The sequence below is a fragment of the Pholis gunnellus genome (assembly GCF_910591455.1).
Source record: "Pholis gunnellus genome assembly, chromosome: 12".
Lineage (NCBI taxonomy): Eukaryota > Metazoa > Chordata > Actinopteri > Perciformes > Pholidae > Pholis > Pholis gunnellus.
The window spans coordinates 3,434,885-3,452,412 of NC_136539.1; the positions used below are offsets into that span (position 1 = coordinate 3,434,885).

A 17,528-nucleotide genomic window follows, 5' to 3' on the forward strand; every position below is an offset into this window, starting at 1 on the left:
GTTTGCTTGTGAGCGCTTGCATGCAGATTCAGTCATATTTGCTGCTTTTACCTCATTTTTCTTTGATTTAAGGGCTCAGACCTGAGAGCATGTGAGTGATGCTGGTGTGTTGTACCTTTCACAGCTCAATGCACTTGACCCGACCCGTTTGAATGATCCGGGAGCTTTTTCCCTGCTCCCTGTAGCGCCGAGTAGGAATATGCAGGTGTGAGAATGGTCTTCCTTCTTAACTCTTCAGGCTAAATGGGAGTGTTTACATTTGATTCTGGCTCGAGCTACGAGCTGTCCATTCAGAAACATGAATGATTCATGTTCAGTTGGATTTTGCTCATGAGAGAATTCCTCTTAGTTTAAGGACTTATTTTAATTTACGGTATGATTTATAATTCAACCTAAAAGGTGCAATGTGTAAGATCTGGCCAGAATTTTAGATTAAAACACTCCAAAAATGATTTCTCCACAGAATGAGAAGAGGTCAAAGACGTCTTCTGTGTGGTGCTGCAGAGATATCTACTGAAATGAGCATGCTAGCCAGCTAGCCACCTGTCCCGTCCTGTCTTCTAACACCCCTTGTACCTAATCTTCTGGCCACTCAAAGCGCTTTAACCCTTTTCATTCACACACTTCAGCAGCAGCTAGCATTCAGCCAGCACTAAACCCCGGCACACGGGGGTCTGGTGGAGCGCTGGGTCTAATCTTTGTATTGGCAGCAACAGAGAGTTTGCTGATCCAGCAGGGAGTCATGGTGGTCCCTTCCATCTGCTGAAGCTAACCACTGACTGGAAGCTCCGTCTACCGGACAAGTGAGGACCAAACAAAAATGAGTTGTTTTCTTGTTTCTGCAGAATCTATCAAAGCTAAATGAAGCGTACAGCCCCGGTCAGTGTCAGTGTTTCCCTGCTGTTAGTTTTAGAATGAATGACTGTACATGTAGAGTGGACCCAGTGGTAGAGGTGAAATGCTTCCCCCCTATTTGTTTGGAGCAGGTTGCCAGGTTCTACACATTGCACCTTTTTAAAGGATATTTGGCTGAAGCAGAACAGCATATTACGTTGTGTTGAAACCGGCACTTGTTTTAGACGCGTGAATGTCTGAACTTGACTCGACAGAGTCGGGCTCAGACTTCATCAGTTGGTCTCTCAGTAGTGATTCTTCATTGTATTCAAATGTTTACTCAAGAGTTCCATTATCATTCCTTCAGTTTGATCCCAATAGTGGATCGTCCAATCATTTATAAGAGCTTTTTGTTTAAAATGTCGCACAGCTGCACTCTTTGGGGGAAAAAGAACAGTTGACAACATAATCTAACCTCAAGGGCCATCTAGTAGCTGTTCTGGAGCTTTCAGTCCTATCACATGGTCTTTACATTGAAGTCCATCCGCTGATGATCATGTGGACCTCGAGGAGACATTTTGTCAACTGTTTTCAAGTTAATGTTTCAATGCAACGTCTACATTCTATGACATCCCGGCTCATTTCTTCATAACAAACTTATTACATATCACTAAGCACTTGCTGTCTCTTTGATTGGATCTTTTTCTCCCAACACATTTCACAGTTTGGGTTTTGACAGCATATCGAATGACCTTATAAATAAACAATTGTTTTAACCAAACAAACATCTGTTTTGTTAAAATGAAATAAGTTGGGAAGATGTATTTACTAGAATGTACATTTTCTGGTCAGGTTTTTTTCTCTGTGGAAGAAATGCATTATTTATAATGAACATTGTTTATTGAAATGTGTGAAAACTCTCCTCGCTGCTGTGGGAATGTGTGTTCATATCTCTGTGATGTATGATCTCTGTATGCTGACATAGCATCTTTGCACTACGCTGCTGATGGCTGAAACTCATCTTGCTGAATGTAACTTCAGATCATTCCATAATATTTACTACTTGTATGTTTAAAGGAGGACGACATGTAAGATGGCATTCTTAAGGTGTAAAGCAAGTGCACACCCAAGAGAAGATGCATTATTTAGAATCAAGTGCTGGCTAATTTGTCGCCCTGTTGACTGTTAACCAATGATGGAGAGAATGCAACAGAGAAATGTTTGTCTCCAGTTGAAAGGGATAGTACGGATGTTTTCCAGTGTGGTTGTATGAGGTACTTCTCCATAGTCAGTGTGTTAGCTACCAGCACAGGGAGACATCAACAAAAACACATCAAATACTCCATCAGGTATTTTCTACAACCTTTAATGAGCTTTTCCAGTTTGCTTGGTGATGCCTACATATTAGCCTGCAGTTGATCAGAATACAATTAGGATCAAAAAAGAGAATATAAAATGCAAAATAAACATACATCTCTGAAACATGTATTTGCTTGTGGCTGGTTTGCCTGTAACCCACAGTATCTGTGGGCAGGAGCGTAGGGTGACATCAGCGGCCTGATGCTGATGCTGCTCTGCTTCTGGAGGATGAAGGCGGAGCTTCTCCTGCCCACGACAATGAGCACTCACACACACAGAGGCCACGGGCGACTAGCCGCTGGAATGCACCCGGTACAATAGCTGTACTAAACAACAGAATCACCACCACACAGAGGTCATGTTCAAGAGACGAGACGGGACGACGGCGGCAAACACGAGCCGCTCTATGCGACTTTGGAGCGTTCCGTCATCCTGAGAAGTGAGAGCCCGACATCACCGCACTGCAAAACAAATCCATCTCCTCTCACGCTTTCAGCTACTCGTCAAGTCTTCAAACTTGTTTTACAGATGACACATAACAGGAAAGAGGAACCATCACTCGATTCTGTACAACTGAGCTTGAGAAATGTAGACACGAGTAACTTCCTGTGTTGAGAGATTATTTCAAGACACCGTCACCTGTTTGGAGACGTATTGGAACAAGTAGTTGACTGACTGAACATACTTGAGTCATGAGATGAAGTAAGAGTCCAGCTTATTTCCTTGTACAGTAGCAAAAGAGATGCAGCGGCCATAATCACCTGACTCTCACACAGATGTTCTTTCCAGCTGACTGGAGAATACAATTCTTACAAGCCGATGGGGAATCTGCCGACTCAGTGAAATTAAATTACTTTGTCGAGATGAATATCTTTTACAGTGTGTTGTTCCAGTTTTCAAGGATGACAGCATACAGATGAGAGCATGGCCGTGGCTGGAGACACCCATCTCCCACACAAAGGCCATTGTACCAGCCGGTGACAAGAAGAAAAACAACAACGTGGTCTTATTCTGCTCGACACCTCGGAACACAAAGAGGAATGTTTCACTGGAGGTTAAGAGCAGTTTAGTTTCTTTCATTCTGTGACCAACAGATGGCCGATCCTGTGAATCAATAGCACCTTGTATTTTCACATTAGACAGTGGTTCTGTCTCATCCGTCTCTTTCTAAAACCATCACTCCCACTTTCTGGTCCCTCAAATCATTTCATGCCTACATATCCTATCACGCAGCGTCACAACTCCAAGCAGCAGTTATGACCTTTCAAACTATCACTTCAGCCACTTCTTCCACCACCGACACAGGTCCAGTATTTACTCATCTTCCTCTGGACTCCGGTCTCGCTTTACCTCCCAGTATCACCTTCATCTCATCTTCCAATCCACTACAGTCCAACATTTCCATTTATTATCCAGCACACTGTGACCACAGCAGCTTGTTTTAAATAACACCGTAATCATCCTCTCCCGCCACAATCAACTCTTCCTTATAAGACGCGTTATTTACATCAAAACATAGAGTAGCACATAAATAATAATAATAATAATAACAACAGGCCCTAGAATAACATTAAGAATACAACACAAAGTGAGCAGAGAGCGAGCAGCATGCCCTGAGATGAACACAAAGGACACTGAATGGCTTCAGGGCGAGGGACTGAAACACAGCGTCATGAGTAGTTTTCCGTTTGCTGATCAGTATATCATATGTGTGCTTATGAATTAAATGCTGAAATAAAGCTTCTCTTCTTCCGGCTAACAAAGAGGAACCTGCAGCTCGCTGAGGAAATCATAGAGTAAGTGCAGGTGTGGCATGTGAACGACTGCGGGAGTCACAGGCTTCTTCCTGCTGCTTTGTTTCTCAGCCGGTCCCGTTTTTAAGTTTCTATCTCACTACAGAAGGATGCCATGAGGACGTGTTGCTGGTGTGAAACCGTGTTCTGTCAATGTCTGTACATGTGGGAGGCTTTCTTCAGAAGGAGACTATGCTAAGGTTGGACCTATTAAAACTGAGTTCTATCTAAAACCCTGAGCTAAAATCTGAATTATTGCAGACATATAAAACACGTCAGTAATAAGTAATGTGCTTGTGTGTAGTTCAGCCCCTCTGCTGCTCGTCTTTAAGTCAGCTTGGATGTGAAATACAGAGAGACGGAGCTATGACATAAAGACAGCAGCGTGTTTGATCCACTTTCACTGAAATAGTGACGGAATGACCCAAACAAAGCCCGACACCGGAGTGAAAAGGGTTACCGTGATGCTGTGCAGCTGCCTCTGATTCTCTTCAACACGCAAACCAGGACGTCATCACACTTCCTCACTGCAGAGGTGCCGATCTCGATGTCACACTAAGACTTAAGGCAGAGCGCTGTGAACTTGAAAAAGATCGATTTTAAATGCATGAGAGAGGTATTGCATAGAAACCCTCCACACTAGCCTTCATCAGCACAGGAAGAACAGAGTGGGGCTGATGCAGCGCTTTGAAACTACCAGAGATTTCAACAATGAAAGGAATTAAATACTTCAGGTTAAACACACTGCATTAATTGAGACATACTGTACACATTTTCACACTTCTTTTTTCAAACAGCGATGGATCAGAGACAGATCTCACAATTTAGCTGGTTATCTTTGGTCTGAGTGGTCCATCTTGGAATTTAGCAAATTAGTGAGATACATATACTTTTGAGTGGTGACAGCTGGTTTTCTGGAGGCTTTAAAAGAAATTAAGAGCTCACAGGGGAGAAGCCCCCCCTGGCCTCACACTTCGATTCTTCCCAGTTTTCGTTTTGCTTATTTATTTATTTTTCAAAAGTCGCCGTCTCCAGCGGCAGGCCTTTCCTCGTCGAAGCGGAACTTTTTTGCATGCGAGTGGGGCGACTCCAGGAAGTTCTCCTTGTCTTCGGGGTCCTCGGGTGGGGCTGTCCACTTGATGCCGCAGCTCCTTTCGCGGACGGTGCGGGTGGTGGGGGCCGGCTCGGGGCTCAGACAGAGCTGCCACAGCCAGGGGTGACTCATGCACTCTGCAGCGCTGGGCCGGTCCCTGTGGGCAGAGGGCAGCGTTACACACCTGCAGGCCAACGCTGTGTTCATGCCGCTCACAATTACTTTCATTATTAAAGGCAAACTTACTTTTTAAACCTGGTCCCTATTTTCCCATGGTTTAGTGTCTTGGGGACAACAATTTTAAAAACTGGTCCAGTATTGAAGGAGAGCTAAACGGGCTGCAATGTAATCTGATTGTTACTCTACATTATGGAAAGAACCCTACAAAGAAATAAAAGCTGCACTTTACTTTTCACTTTTTGTTGTTACTGCGAGTCTCGCTCAAGTCTAGTTCTGAAATATTGCGTCCCATCCACATTGTTGAAATCAGCTAAATAGTCATCCGTGACAATAGAAACCATTTAGCTAACACTAAGCTACGCTTTCTGTCCTCCAACACAACAAAGTGACAACACCAGCACTCAAACAGACCGGGTCAAGGTAAAGAAAGTGGTTTCATTTCTCTGTAGGGCCTTTTCCATAATGTTATATAGAAACACGTATCATGAGCCTGCTAGTGGAAAAGACCACACATTGACAGTGAGGGTCTGCCCAGAAGGACTACATCGCAGCCGGTTTAGCGGCTTCCGTCTGCAGCCTTCTCCCTCAATACTGGACCAGTTTCAAAAACTGTCACTTAGGCACAGAAACGTGGGAAAATAAATCTGTGTGACTTCCTCACACACGAGCAGACTTGGTTCTAAAATAAGACACGTGACGGTTGGGCTGCCTCGTGGAAAAATCCTCCTTTTGTTTACAGCTCCGTGCCAACATTCCATTTGACTTCATTCAAAATAAATCACTTGACTGTGTTTCTATTCTTGGGGAGACTGAGGTGAGTTAACAAACACAAACACACGCACACGCACACACCCCACCCCACCCCACCCCACCCCACCCCACCCACACCCACACCCACACCCACACCCACACCCACACCCACACACACACACACACACACACACACACACACACACACACACACACACACACACACACACAACTCACTCTGGCGTTTTGACCAGCAGCTTGCGGACGAAGTCCACGGCCAGCTCAGACACCCTGGAGAAGGCCTCCCTGCTGTAGTCCACGTTGACCTGGGACACGTTCAGATACGTCTCCTGCTTGTCGTCGCCGGCGAACGGAGACTCGCCCGTCACCAGCATGTAGGCTATGACACCCACACTCCTGAGGAACACACACACACAGTCAAAACATGCACAGGGGCGTCTGAGGGCTGAATACCAGAGGGCACACTTGGGTGACTGATTTAGAAAAATATTTTTTTTTAAAGAAAAGAAGTAATTTTCATAATTTTGGCCACCACAAAAGTGAGAACACACGAGAAGATTCCATTAATTACCCAGAGTGTAAACATCTATTAGCATTTGCAGAGCTACTCTGTGGTCTGTGGCTCTCCTTCCTTTTCATTTACAAATCGTTTGGCTTTAGAGTTACAACGACACCTTATCTTTCAAATCGCCACAACGGCAGTTTTGCAAGAATGGACTCACCACAGGTCAGTCGCTGTCGTGATTGGCTCATAATTCAGGATCTCAGGAGCTGAGTGAGGACATGAAAGAAACAGTCAGTTGTTACTCAATCTCACAAGAATGTTGTCATTTCCTGTATCATTTCATACCTCGGGTTGTTTTATTTCACCACTACTGACGTTTCACGTTTCTGTTGTGTTTTTATTTACTGTTATTTGTAGTAAATTACTTTTTTTAAGAGTAAAATGTACACGGGAAGTGTGTGACAGCAGAGTTGTACTCTGATCTCTATCCACAAGTGTGGTGAATCATGCTAAAGCTACGAATTTCTCAGAATTCATAAACTACTTATCATTTGTGAGAGTTTCACCTCGGAGACCTACAAAGGCCTTTCTATCAGCATTACAGAGACGAGCCACTGAAACGTTGTCATGCTGGTGATGCCTGATGTCTTTAGAGTAATCAAAGCGGGGCTTTATGAACATCACCTTACCCACATACTCAGGTGTGCCAAGTATCTCTCTGAGCTCTCCGACCCCGCCCAGTCTGCGCGCCAGGCCGAAGTCTACGATCTTTATGTCTCCTGGAGGAGACAGGCTGGTCAGGAGGATGTTCTGCGGCTGAGAGGGAAACACGAGGTGAACATCACGCAGAGAGCACAAGCACTGGAAAGATAAGACGTGCTGAACTTTAAACTCTAAACTTATTACATAACTGGAGTCCTCTTGGAACACCTATTCAATAACGAGACCTGTTTACTTTTCTGTAGCATGATTATTGGTTTAAGTGCTGGAAATATACTGGCCATATGACACTGTGTCAACACTACTATTGTATCATTATTGCATCATTCTCAAGAGAAGTTGAGAACGTACAGTACGTTGCTCGTTATGTTTACACCAAACACACCGATCTATTTGGTGGTTTTGAAGCCGATCAGCATCTGCTGACAACTGGTCATGTTAAATTCAAATTTCACTGGAATAATTGTGGGTGTCTTAAACTTGCAGATCCACCTTTACCTTCGGCCTGGTAACAAACTCTTGTTTCAATGTTGCAGCACTGTAAAAATCACTTGTTTTACCAGTGCTTTCTCACTGTGCCCTGTTGTCAGCTCTAACTTAACTGTGTCATGAAAATAAGAAATTGGGGGTTTTGAATCCACAACTTCTCTAAAAAAGGGAATACGCAGTCGAGCACTCGAGGGGGAAGTTTACGGCGAAGTGAGTGAGCGTGTAAAAATAGTTCCCCTCGTCTCCAGCTACACTCATGCTACACTCATTTTCTGCATGTGTGTGTGTGTGTGTGTGCGTGCAGACCTTCAGGTCCAGGTGCACCAGGTTGCTCTGGTGGAGGTGGTGGACTCCCTCCAGTGTTTGCCTGATCAGACGGGTGATCTGGGCCTCCGGCAGCAGCTCCTCAGACACGCAGTGGTCAAATATCTCTCCACCGGCCGCACTAGAGGAAACGCACCGTGAATACCAGGTACACGCATAGAGACTGTTCATGAAGCGCTCGTCTACTAAGAGGTTCACAGAGAGTAAGATACCCGGCGGTTTTGTGACATTTGAAGCAGTTTGTTTGTGATGCACTTTCAACGCTAGAAACAGAAATATAGTGTATTGGTGGTTTTAGTGGCCGACCCACAGCCAAAGGGCCTCTGGTCTGATCCGACAAGTGATATTGAGCAAGAAAGCAGCCTTCCTTCCTGCTCACTCGCTGTAAAGCACTGCAGCTAAGAGCATCAGCCAAAGTTGACACAAAGCCCTAAAATGCTGGTGCAGAGTACAAAGTTCACCTGATTTCATTACATTTCAGATTGTTTTGAGCTGTCCAGGCCGTCTTAGATCATCAATGGGAGTTGTGCAAGCCGTCCTAAAGCGTCTCTGACAACAAGTATGTAACTGTGATCAACCGTGCATTCTTATTTCCATTCTGCCTCTCACATCCAGTTTCTGTCTCAATGTCCATGCAGGTCATCTAGATCTGGAGTTTCAGCTCAAGCTGTACAGCAATTTCGCCTACAAGCCTGATAAACCGGTTGGACAATGAGCATTACATAAAAAAACAGAGTGTCTCAGCTCCTTAACATTGGACAAACAGGATTTTGCCCATATGCAGGCATCTACAGGATCCATCTGCTGTTTGTGGTAGAAACATTGAGCCGGTGTTAGACAGATCGTTAAACATGGCGTCCCAACATGTGCCACTGGCTCTGTTGTGAACTCACTACTCCAGCAGCAGGACGATGTCGTGATCCGTCTCGTACGCAGTGTGCAGGTTGACCACTCGGGCGTTGTTGCGGGCCGTCTCCAGGACGGCCATCTCGTGGATGACCTCTGCCCGGCAGTCGCGACCTCGCCTCCTCTTCCGCAGGAACTTGGCGGCAAACACTTTCCCCGTGGCCCTCTCCACGCAGCGCCGGACCACGGCAAACTTCCCCCTGAGAAGCACAAAGTGGGAGTGTGGGTGAGGTGCGGCGCTTTTAGTCCGACAAAGACCAGCTTCATTCACAAAGTATAAAGATCAGATTAAATTATTCCTTTAAAAGACCAAACATTTAGTTCAGTTACAAGGCGTTGATTTCTAAAGTATTGTCAGGTTGGAATATATGGAATTAAGGAAAAAGTCCCAAATCAACATGCATCACAATAAATGTTTAGCTGTGAAGAATCTCCCATCAGACTGTAAGGTAATGAGGAGACTACATTTTACTGTTTTATAATGTTACAACAGGTTCCCACAATACTTTCTAAATAAAACAACACATTACATGGACCCATTTACATATGGCTATTTGTAAATGATTGCAGCATTGGGACAGTGGTGCTATCATTAGATTACATCTTGGTTTGATCATTGGGGTAATTGTTCATGTTACTCAATGCTGGGAGGATAGTGGCTATCTGCTACTACATGTATGAGCACAGACTCATCATGGCAACAATCCAACACTACAGAATGCTAATATGGGTGTTCATTACACATAATATTCATTTGAGTCTGTTGGTTTTCTAAATGGTTTATAGAGGACATATCGTGGAAAACTAACTTTTTCCTTTTGGTATCTGGAGTGCCTCTCAACCCTCAAACTGTTAAATCAGACTAGATGTGATTCAACAAGCCATTCGGATCCTTTTCCACATGCAGGCTCATTACAACATACCGGCCACGGCTCGAGAACTACCTTGGCAAAGGTGCACTACGTTTTTCTGGGCTTAAAGATACAGGCGCTAAGACGGAGCGTGAATACAGGTATGTTCAGACAGACTGTAAGAGGAAAATAATGTTTTGATGAATACTAAAGTATGTAAACATGTTCTAGCAGAAACCCAAAATACAAGCATGAACCTGACAATGAGCCCCTTTAACTTTATCTCCTAAGATACGCCTAAACAAGAAGGCCGGCCAAATGATTAACTCTCAAAATGTCCTGAGAACTAGACCTACATTTCACTCTCTGAAACAACAACAACATGTGGCTGATTCAACTAGCGGAAGCACTTCTACACAAGGCCTAGCAATGAAAAAAACTATTTAAATCCAAAATTAACTGCGAAGGTTTCAGACCCAGAAGGACAACTCTGAAATAGAAGAACAATGGCGCTAAACTGTTCTACTTCGTAGCACCGCCTGTCACTGTCATCAGTCATATATTGGCATGCAGACTTAGCTTTAGAGACACAGCATAAAGCATTATTCTTCACTTTTAACTGTAACGTTATTAAAGGAGCATTCCACAAATTCAGTATTACATTTCAGCAAACTTGTGGGACTTGAGCGAGACACATTATATTTTAAATATAATCTAAGCAGCAGAGGCCGATATATTCTTATAGACCTTAATATAAGTAAAGCTAAAAAAAAGATCCTCCTTAACCAGTAAATGGCCGCACCTTTAAACTGCTGTTAATCACTCTGTAGTCTTCAGGCACTGATGATGTCATCAGGGAGATTTTCTCTTGACAGAGTTCACTGACAACTGATTCAATTACATGCTGAATAACAGTCCTCACGAAAGGTCATCTTTAAAATTGATAGATTGCTATAATCAACTTTTGGCTACCAGGGGGAAACACATTTAAAAGAAGGCGACACACACGGCCACCATTGGCTAACATCTGACCTCACAAACAATAGAAACATCAGCTGTGTTTCTGGCCTCCTGATGCACGTCCACTACTCACACTAGCAGCTCTGGTTTGGTCTACACCAAACATTTAAGACTCTTTAGCTTGCTAGCTGCTATGCTAACCAGCTTGCTGCTAACTTTGTCTGTGGGCTGATGCTGGGCAAGTAACAGACATGTAGTTACTGATGACAACAAACACAACTGGAAGGTGCAGCCTGATAAAGAAATAAGGAAACAACGTGAGACAGAAACCTCCCACTGTGAAAAGTCACAGTGTAATTTTCAGAATACGTTGTACCAACGCTGTAGAATAACTGCACATGCCTTAAAAAGATCAAAATTAGAACCAGAAATTGCCCTCATCATGTTCTCTAAAGTGTTGCACCTCAGAACTTCCTGTTATGGCTAATGGCACACACACACAATAAGTGAACAGAAGTGGTCTGTACCATTTCTCCTTTCTAAGAGTGTGGTTTGCACATGTGCTCCTTTCCTTCCTCCTATTTGGAAATCAGAATTATATGGTACATGCTGCATGACACATCACTTCAAACACACCTCAGAGATCTCAGGGTGTATGATCATCGACCGTCAGCCGTTGCCATGGCGCACACACACACACATACATAAACACATGACAAAGGTCTACTGTAGCACGGACCAGCCAGGTCCCTCTGGCACCGCCAGGCTCCAGTATTTACAGTGGTGACAGATTACAGTACAAAGTCCAAGTGCAGTGAAAAGTATGTGCTATTCATGTTTGCAAATACAGAAATGAGACGATGCAGACTGGTTAGATAAAGGACAGGTTGAGGAGATGTGTGGCAGTTATTAGGTTTTCAGTCGCATGTTTAGTGATTTCTAAATCTGTGGTGACAATGTAACAACAGCTTACTGACCCAGTTTAGTCTCAACAACACAGAAAGTGTCATGTGCACCTATGTAACAATACAATGTATGGTACAGGCACAAGTATCGAATACACAAGTATCAAGATTAGACTACATCATAGAAGTATTACCTAACGTAACCTCTGAGATGAATATGATGGACATGTATGACACAGTCCGGGGCTCTCCTTGCTGCTGCATTGATAAGGCTTCCTGTATCATTGGCAGTCAGTAGTTGTCTAACTGTAACGTGTTATTCATTTGTAAAGTGTGGTCTAGACTGTGCTTATGAGCTATCATAACAGTCAATTGTGTACTATCTTGCCCGTCCGGCTAGACAAGTCATGTCCACACCAATATTCAATATTAAATTGACTATTAACAACCCAGACTCATTTTAAATGCTAAATGTACAATTGATATATATCCCGGCTCTATGTAATCCTGGTAAAATAGTGCACAACAGAACTACTTGTGTCGTTCCTGCAGACCGCATACTACTGAGGAGAACACCCTCCGTCTCTCTCTGTTGTCCCGGGACAACGGTCCCATCAGTTGGACTCACCTCCCGAGCTCTCCGGTGATATCGTACACGCTCTCCATCGGCTCCGTGCTGATTGGGGTCTGACTTTCCCCGAGCAGCCCTGCAGCGAGCCCGCTGCGACTGTCCAGCCGCCTCCGAGACATCTTCCTCTCCCGTAGGTAACTTACTGGTCTCAGTCCTGCTGCCAGCTACCCGGCTGGTACTACTGCTGAACGCCGAGTAATATGAGAGACGAACGGCGAAACTAACCCAAGTGTCTGTCTAACGTTTACACTGCCGGCTTCACGTCAGTTACATGTTAATGTTAACCAAGCCGGTTAACGTGCTACTGTTTAGTTTACGGTTAACGTTACCGACTCCGGTTAGCTTAACTGTCGCTAACTAAGTTAGCTCGATGGTCAATGTCGCGGGTTCAGAAGTGAGTTAAACCGATTTCCCCAATTTAAGCTGAAGAGGAGCGGTTAGTCTTTAAATCGTCTACCTACGGCTGGTTCCAGTGGTCCGCTTATCCAAACTACCGCAGCGGGCCACTATGAAATAGCTTAGTAAGTTTATCTAGAGAGTTTTCGATCATTTTCTTTTTTTACATCCTTCTGTTTGACACTTTGTCGACACGTCACGGCTTGGCGCATGCGCAGTACTGTTGCGTTTGAAAAAAGGGAGGTCGAGTTGATTTGAAACGTGAATACAGTTGATGTGTGTGGACTGTAATCATTTACTCCCCCACTACGTGTAATGGAGAATGAAGACAGCCGACCGAATCGCAGTCTATTACCAACAAACTATGAAAAGTTCAGCAATGTCCAAAATCAATCAATCAAAAGGACTCATGATAGGTCAGAAATATGAGTATAATTGTAAAATAGGTCAAATATTTGACTGTCTAATAATTCATAAATATGACAAAATAAATATTTTTATTTTATACTTTTAAAATCACACAATTATGAGTTGATATCTAACTTTTTACTTGGTGTTATTTTCCTCATAATTGTAACATAACATCTTAAAATGATGAGTCATAATAAATAACTCATATCTTTGAGATAGCAAGTCCAAATTATGAGATATAGCGCACATCTGAGAGATAAAAAGCCAAAACTATGAGATCAGCCAAATTGTAAGTCAGTATCTTATAATCGTTTAAAATGTGTTTCTGATATTGTTTTTATTGTAGAGTCAAACTTGCTTATTAATAATTTTTACTTACCATTTAGGTTCACCATTATAATGTACTTTAAATATAATACATTTAGTAATTTCACTCATTCAATTGGTACAAAACTCTTGTACAAGATAAATAAGAGTCATGTATCATTAATCAAAATTTGCCATTTGTTCTCTTTTATTACAATCATCAGGGTGAAATGGAGACACACACACAGGAGCTTTGCATAGAGTGGAATTTTGAAAACCGGAGACGTGTCCTGTCAGAAATGTACTCGGAGAGACAAGAGGTGCAAGTGCCTTCATCTGGATGTGAAGCAGGTGATCAGTCTTACCAGTCTTCTGCAGCAGAAAAGCCTCATTATGGAACCAGGTGAACGTACATCCTATCACGTGAAGCGTTGTTGACCATGCCACAAATCTGATGAGGTGATGGTCTGTAAGGATTAGGCAGGAGCCAGATGTGGGATGTGTTTTTGTTAGACAGAGATAGAGAGCAGGCCTAATGGTTGACTTTGCAAGCCCCAAACCTTTGGTACATTCGGTGCAAAATATATATTTATACACACACAACAGGACGGACATACATATACATTTATATACAAAGAGACAAACGGGACCGCACACATGGTACACAAACATGTGCTCTCACGTTTCACGAAATCAAAACAGCCCTATTGATTCATCACCGATTCATGAGCGACGAACCATGACCACCGACCTATTACTAAGATAGGCAGACCACGCACATGTGAAAGTAACAACACCTTAGAAACATGCTGCCGAGACACTCGCCGTTACACTGTCATAGAGTAAAAACAATCTATTGCATTCGCGCGTCATTCCCGGAGCTAAAACTAAGTGACTGGAGCACCTGTATTTCCCGCGCCTTGCTCCCATGAGCATGGCGCTCACGGTATGACAGTGCCAGGTGAGCATAAGGTCGCAAGCCTCGAGTGAGCGACCAAACGGACGACCAGAGTGACGCAACTTAACCAGCTCCCTCGCCCCCTTTTTACTGAATGGATAGCAATATCCTCATGCAAAAAAAGCTAGTAAGGACAGTGTGTTGCACTATTTCAGCATGCAATATCGAGCTATAACACAACGCCATCTAGGGGTTTCTGCCTCGGCACGGCTCACAGAGCTGACCGGGAAGATCCCGCATGCATTGGACCGGGTACGAGGGGTTGGTGGTGGTGGTGGTGGTGGGAGGGCTGGGGTACGACAGTCTGCCTCCACATCTCGCATCACAAGTGCGAGATGTGGAGGCATCTGGCTCTATTCCAGCCCTGCCCCCTGTGGTTTGGCTCCAACAGGACTCTGTACAGTAGGTGTAGTCTTGCATGCACCCCATACAAAACGAGTATGCGTGTGTATTTGTGTGCATGTAAGAAAGTGTGTGTGAGACTGGGGGGGGGGTCGTCGGGTCGTGCACTTGAGAGTTAGAGAAATTTAATCACATGCTTATAAGACAAAACTATTGCCTGGCATGGACTTGAATGCCAAAAGTTCTGAAGTATAATATATCCACACAGCCCTGAAGGCTGTTGCTTGTTCCCCATCGACATCGTCATCGCACCTGGTCCGGTCATTCAGAAAGGAGGGAACCACTGGTTCTTTGCTCTGAAGGTGCTGTAGTAACGACAGCACACTTTACCGCCCCCTCGTGTTGATATCTGCTTTGGGAATTTAAAACCACAACTCCTTAAGTTTCACCATCTTTGATTTGTGAGACCCATGGATCTGGTCTTTTTCTTCTTCTTTCTTTTACAAGGAAATAGAATAGCTTTCCTTGAGAAATTTCACTTTATGGTCAGGAAAACCCAAGAGGCACTAAAAAAGGTCCCACCATTGCATCCTGACCAGGTTCCTGGGGTGACACCCGGCTACTGTCTTTCAGCTAAGAAGGCCTAATCCGGTGCCAACATCAGAGAGAAGTCGTCCTCCTTCCTCGAGCACCACCTTAGATTTCCTTTCCCTCCACTTTGTGTTTAGTGAAATCTTCCTCAGGACACAGTTGCTCGAGGTTCATACATTCGGTCACTTATTTGGTACATTCATCCCTTTTCATAGGTTGGGTGGGTGGGATCTCATCAGTGAGAAGGACCTTGTCATACTTATGAGCGGCCATCATCTGTCTGTGAGAGAAAGTGCATCTGTTGCTTGTGACGACTGTGTGGAACAGTTTTGTCAGACAGGAAGCCTGCACTTCTATCCGACGGAAGTGTGTCAGTAAATGTATCTTGCACAGAGGAGCGAGTGCGTCTGTTACACTGTAAGAAAGTGCACCCGCAGCATCGCGGCTAATGCTGCAATACTGTGTGCACTATTTGTGTGTGTGTGAGATACTGGATACCTTGTTGAGTATATGCAGAAACAGAGCCGCATGTCTCAGGTGTGTCTTCGCCTTCCGTGCCCATGTAAGAGCTCTGACGACGCAGTAGTTGGGGGTAAAAGTCCTGACCAGAGCCTGCCGTCATTATCGTGACACAGTCCATAGGTGTTACTGATGATTTGTGACGCGTTGTCCAGCTTATTCAGCAATCGATGAAAAACAAGCGTATTTTCAGTCTACATACAATTTGTGTATGTTTATCTGCGTGTGTGACTTTGTGCACTCCAGTGTATCCCCAACTCTCAGACAGGCAAGGAGGACCAGCCAACATCCAGTTCTAAAATGTCACATCTTTCTATGCTGATAAAAAAAATCTTAGGGGAAACACTGGTTTGCAACATTAATAAAAACAAAATGTCTTATGTTGTGTGTGTTTTGTGCAAAGGTGATTAGCGTGTGTGTATTAAAGTTCCTAAGGTTGCAGCCTCGGTGCAGAAAGGACACAGTTTTGAGGTCCGGAGAGGGAGAGGGGAGCTTAGTGTTGTTTTTTGGAGCAGCTGTCTTGGAGGTGCAGGTAGGAGGAGGAAGAGGAGGTGCTAGAAATCCAGTAAACAAGCCCATTAACTGAAGAGATAAAGCACACATGTGGCTCAATGAACAAAGGTTACCATGAAAAGAATATATTGTACTGTACAGCTTTTCAAACCATTCTCCGATTGTCCGCCTCTCCTCCAGAAGGTGTCCACTTGACTGACTTCTATGGGATATGTGAGAGAGAGGCGGAGGATCAGAACACAGCCTGAGAGCTGCTGAGTGAAGAAAAAGCCAGTTGGGAAGAAAATAAATAATAATCAGCTGAGTTGTCAACGGGGTGGGGGGGGGGGGGGGGTGGTTAGTTGCCATTTGAGGATATTAGTTTTAGTTTCCATGTCTCTTCTCAGTGAGAATGGTGGATTTCCAGATGGATCTCTCTCCCGAGTTAAACCTGCGTGTGAGCTGATTTGAGGTCACTCCAAACCGAACGTGCTCGTTTCCTCGACAGCAGTGACCAGCTTCTCGTAGAGCATGGAGAAGGAGGGGTAAGGTGGGAGGTCCAGACGATTAAAGCAAGTGTGAGCCCTATGGAGACACACACACACACAAGAAAAGATGATCAGATAGATGTATAATATATTATGAATATATATAAATCATGAATAGTATTTTGTATATATAGGGCATAACTGTAGAACTTTTAAACCTCCTGTAATATCTTTTTAAAATGAATACGCTTATATAAAATGTCATTTCTCTAATTCTCCACAGATAGGAACCTGGACGAATGATATAAGGCCTAATATGCTTTTTCACCTTTTAAATAAAGAAGTAAATTAAAAAGATAAATAGTCAAAATAAAAATGGTTTAAATGGATCACCTGTGCCTTTAAGCTAGCAGGGCCGTGCTGATATACTGTGTTCATCAGGTTTGGTAAGGGACCATACACAAACTATTGCAATGACGAGGGGGCTAAATCTGTGCTAGGTCCATTATATATATTTTTGCTGAAGTGAGGTTGGGCCTTTTATCTATTTTCCTCACCCCATATTTATATTTTCATATCAGCCTACCCTTACAAGAATAACATATTAAAGATTTTTACAACAGTCACCAAAGACAAAGTACAAGTGTAATTAGCAATTGCCAAATCTGGCAATTACACCGGCTGACTGACTTAACCAGAACAAA

General features: G+C 43.8%; 2 protein-coding genes across 3 annotated transcripts in view; both read right to left on the reverse strand.

Annotated features, from left to right (window-relative positions):
- Nucleotides 1-4,988: 4,988 nt before the first annotated feature.
- On the reverse strand, nucleotides 4,989-12,898 carry stk17b (serine/threonine kinase 17b (apoptosis-inducing)). The gene is made up of 7 exons (XM_079170139.1): nucleotides 12,319-12,898; nucleotides 8,962-9,174; nucleotides 8,051-8,189; nucleotides 7,225-7,351; nucleotides 6,753-6,801; nucleotides 6,247-6,426; nucleotides 4,989-5,236 (listed from the first exon to the last, which is right to left on the reverse strand). The coding sequence occupies exons 1-7, from the start codon at nucleotides 12,438-12,440 to the stop codon at nucleotides 5,002-5,004; spliced, it is 1,065 nt and encodes a 354-aa protein (XP_079026265.1). The 5' UTR covers nucleotides 12,441-12,898; the 3' UTR covers nucleotides 4,989-5,001.
- A 3,733-nt stretch (nucleotides 12,899-16,631) lies between these two features.
- hecw2a (HECT, C2 and WW domain containing E3 ubiquitin protein ligase 2a) overlaps nucleotides 16,632-17,528 on the reverse strand; it is a 39,318-nt gene continuing 38,421 nt past the window's right edge. For both annotated transcript variants that reach the window (XM_079169949.1, XM_079169948.1), the window contains exon 32: nucleotides 16,632-16,921. In XM_079169949.1, the coding sequence (XP_079026075.1) occupies nucleotides 16,810-16,921 (112 nt within the window). In that variant the 3' untranslated portion in view covers nucleotides 16,632-16,809. The remainder of the gene's footprint in view (nucleotides 16,922-17,528) is intronic.

Excerpts from the sequence above, each read along its gene's own strand:
- stk17b (XM_079170139.1), bottom strand. The coding sequence starts at position 12,440 with ATGTCTCGGAGGCGGCTGGACAGTCGCAGCGGGCTCGCTGCAGGGCTG. Across the intron at positions 9,175-12,318 it reads ATCACCGGAGAGCTCGGGAG|GGGGAAGTTTGCCGTGGTCC; the intron begins GTGAGTCCAACT and ends TGTGCTTCTCAG. Across the intron at positions 7,352-8,050 it reads TGGTGCACCTGGACCTGAAG|CCGCAGAACATCCTCCTGAC; the intron begins GTCTGCACGCAC and ends TTTCCCTCTCAG.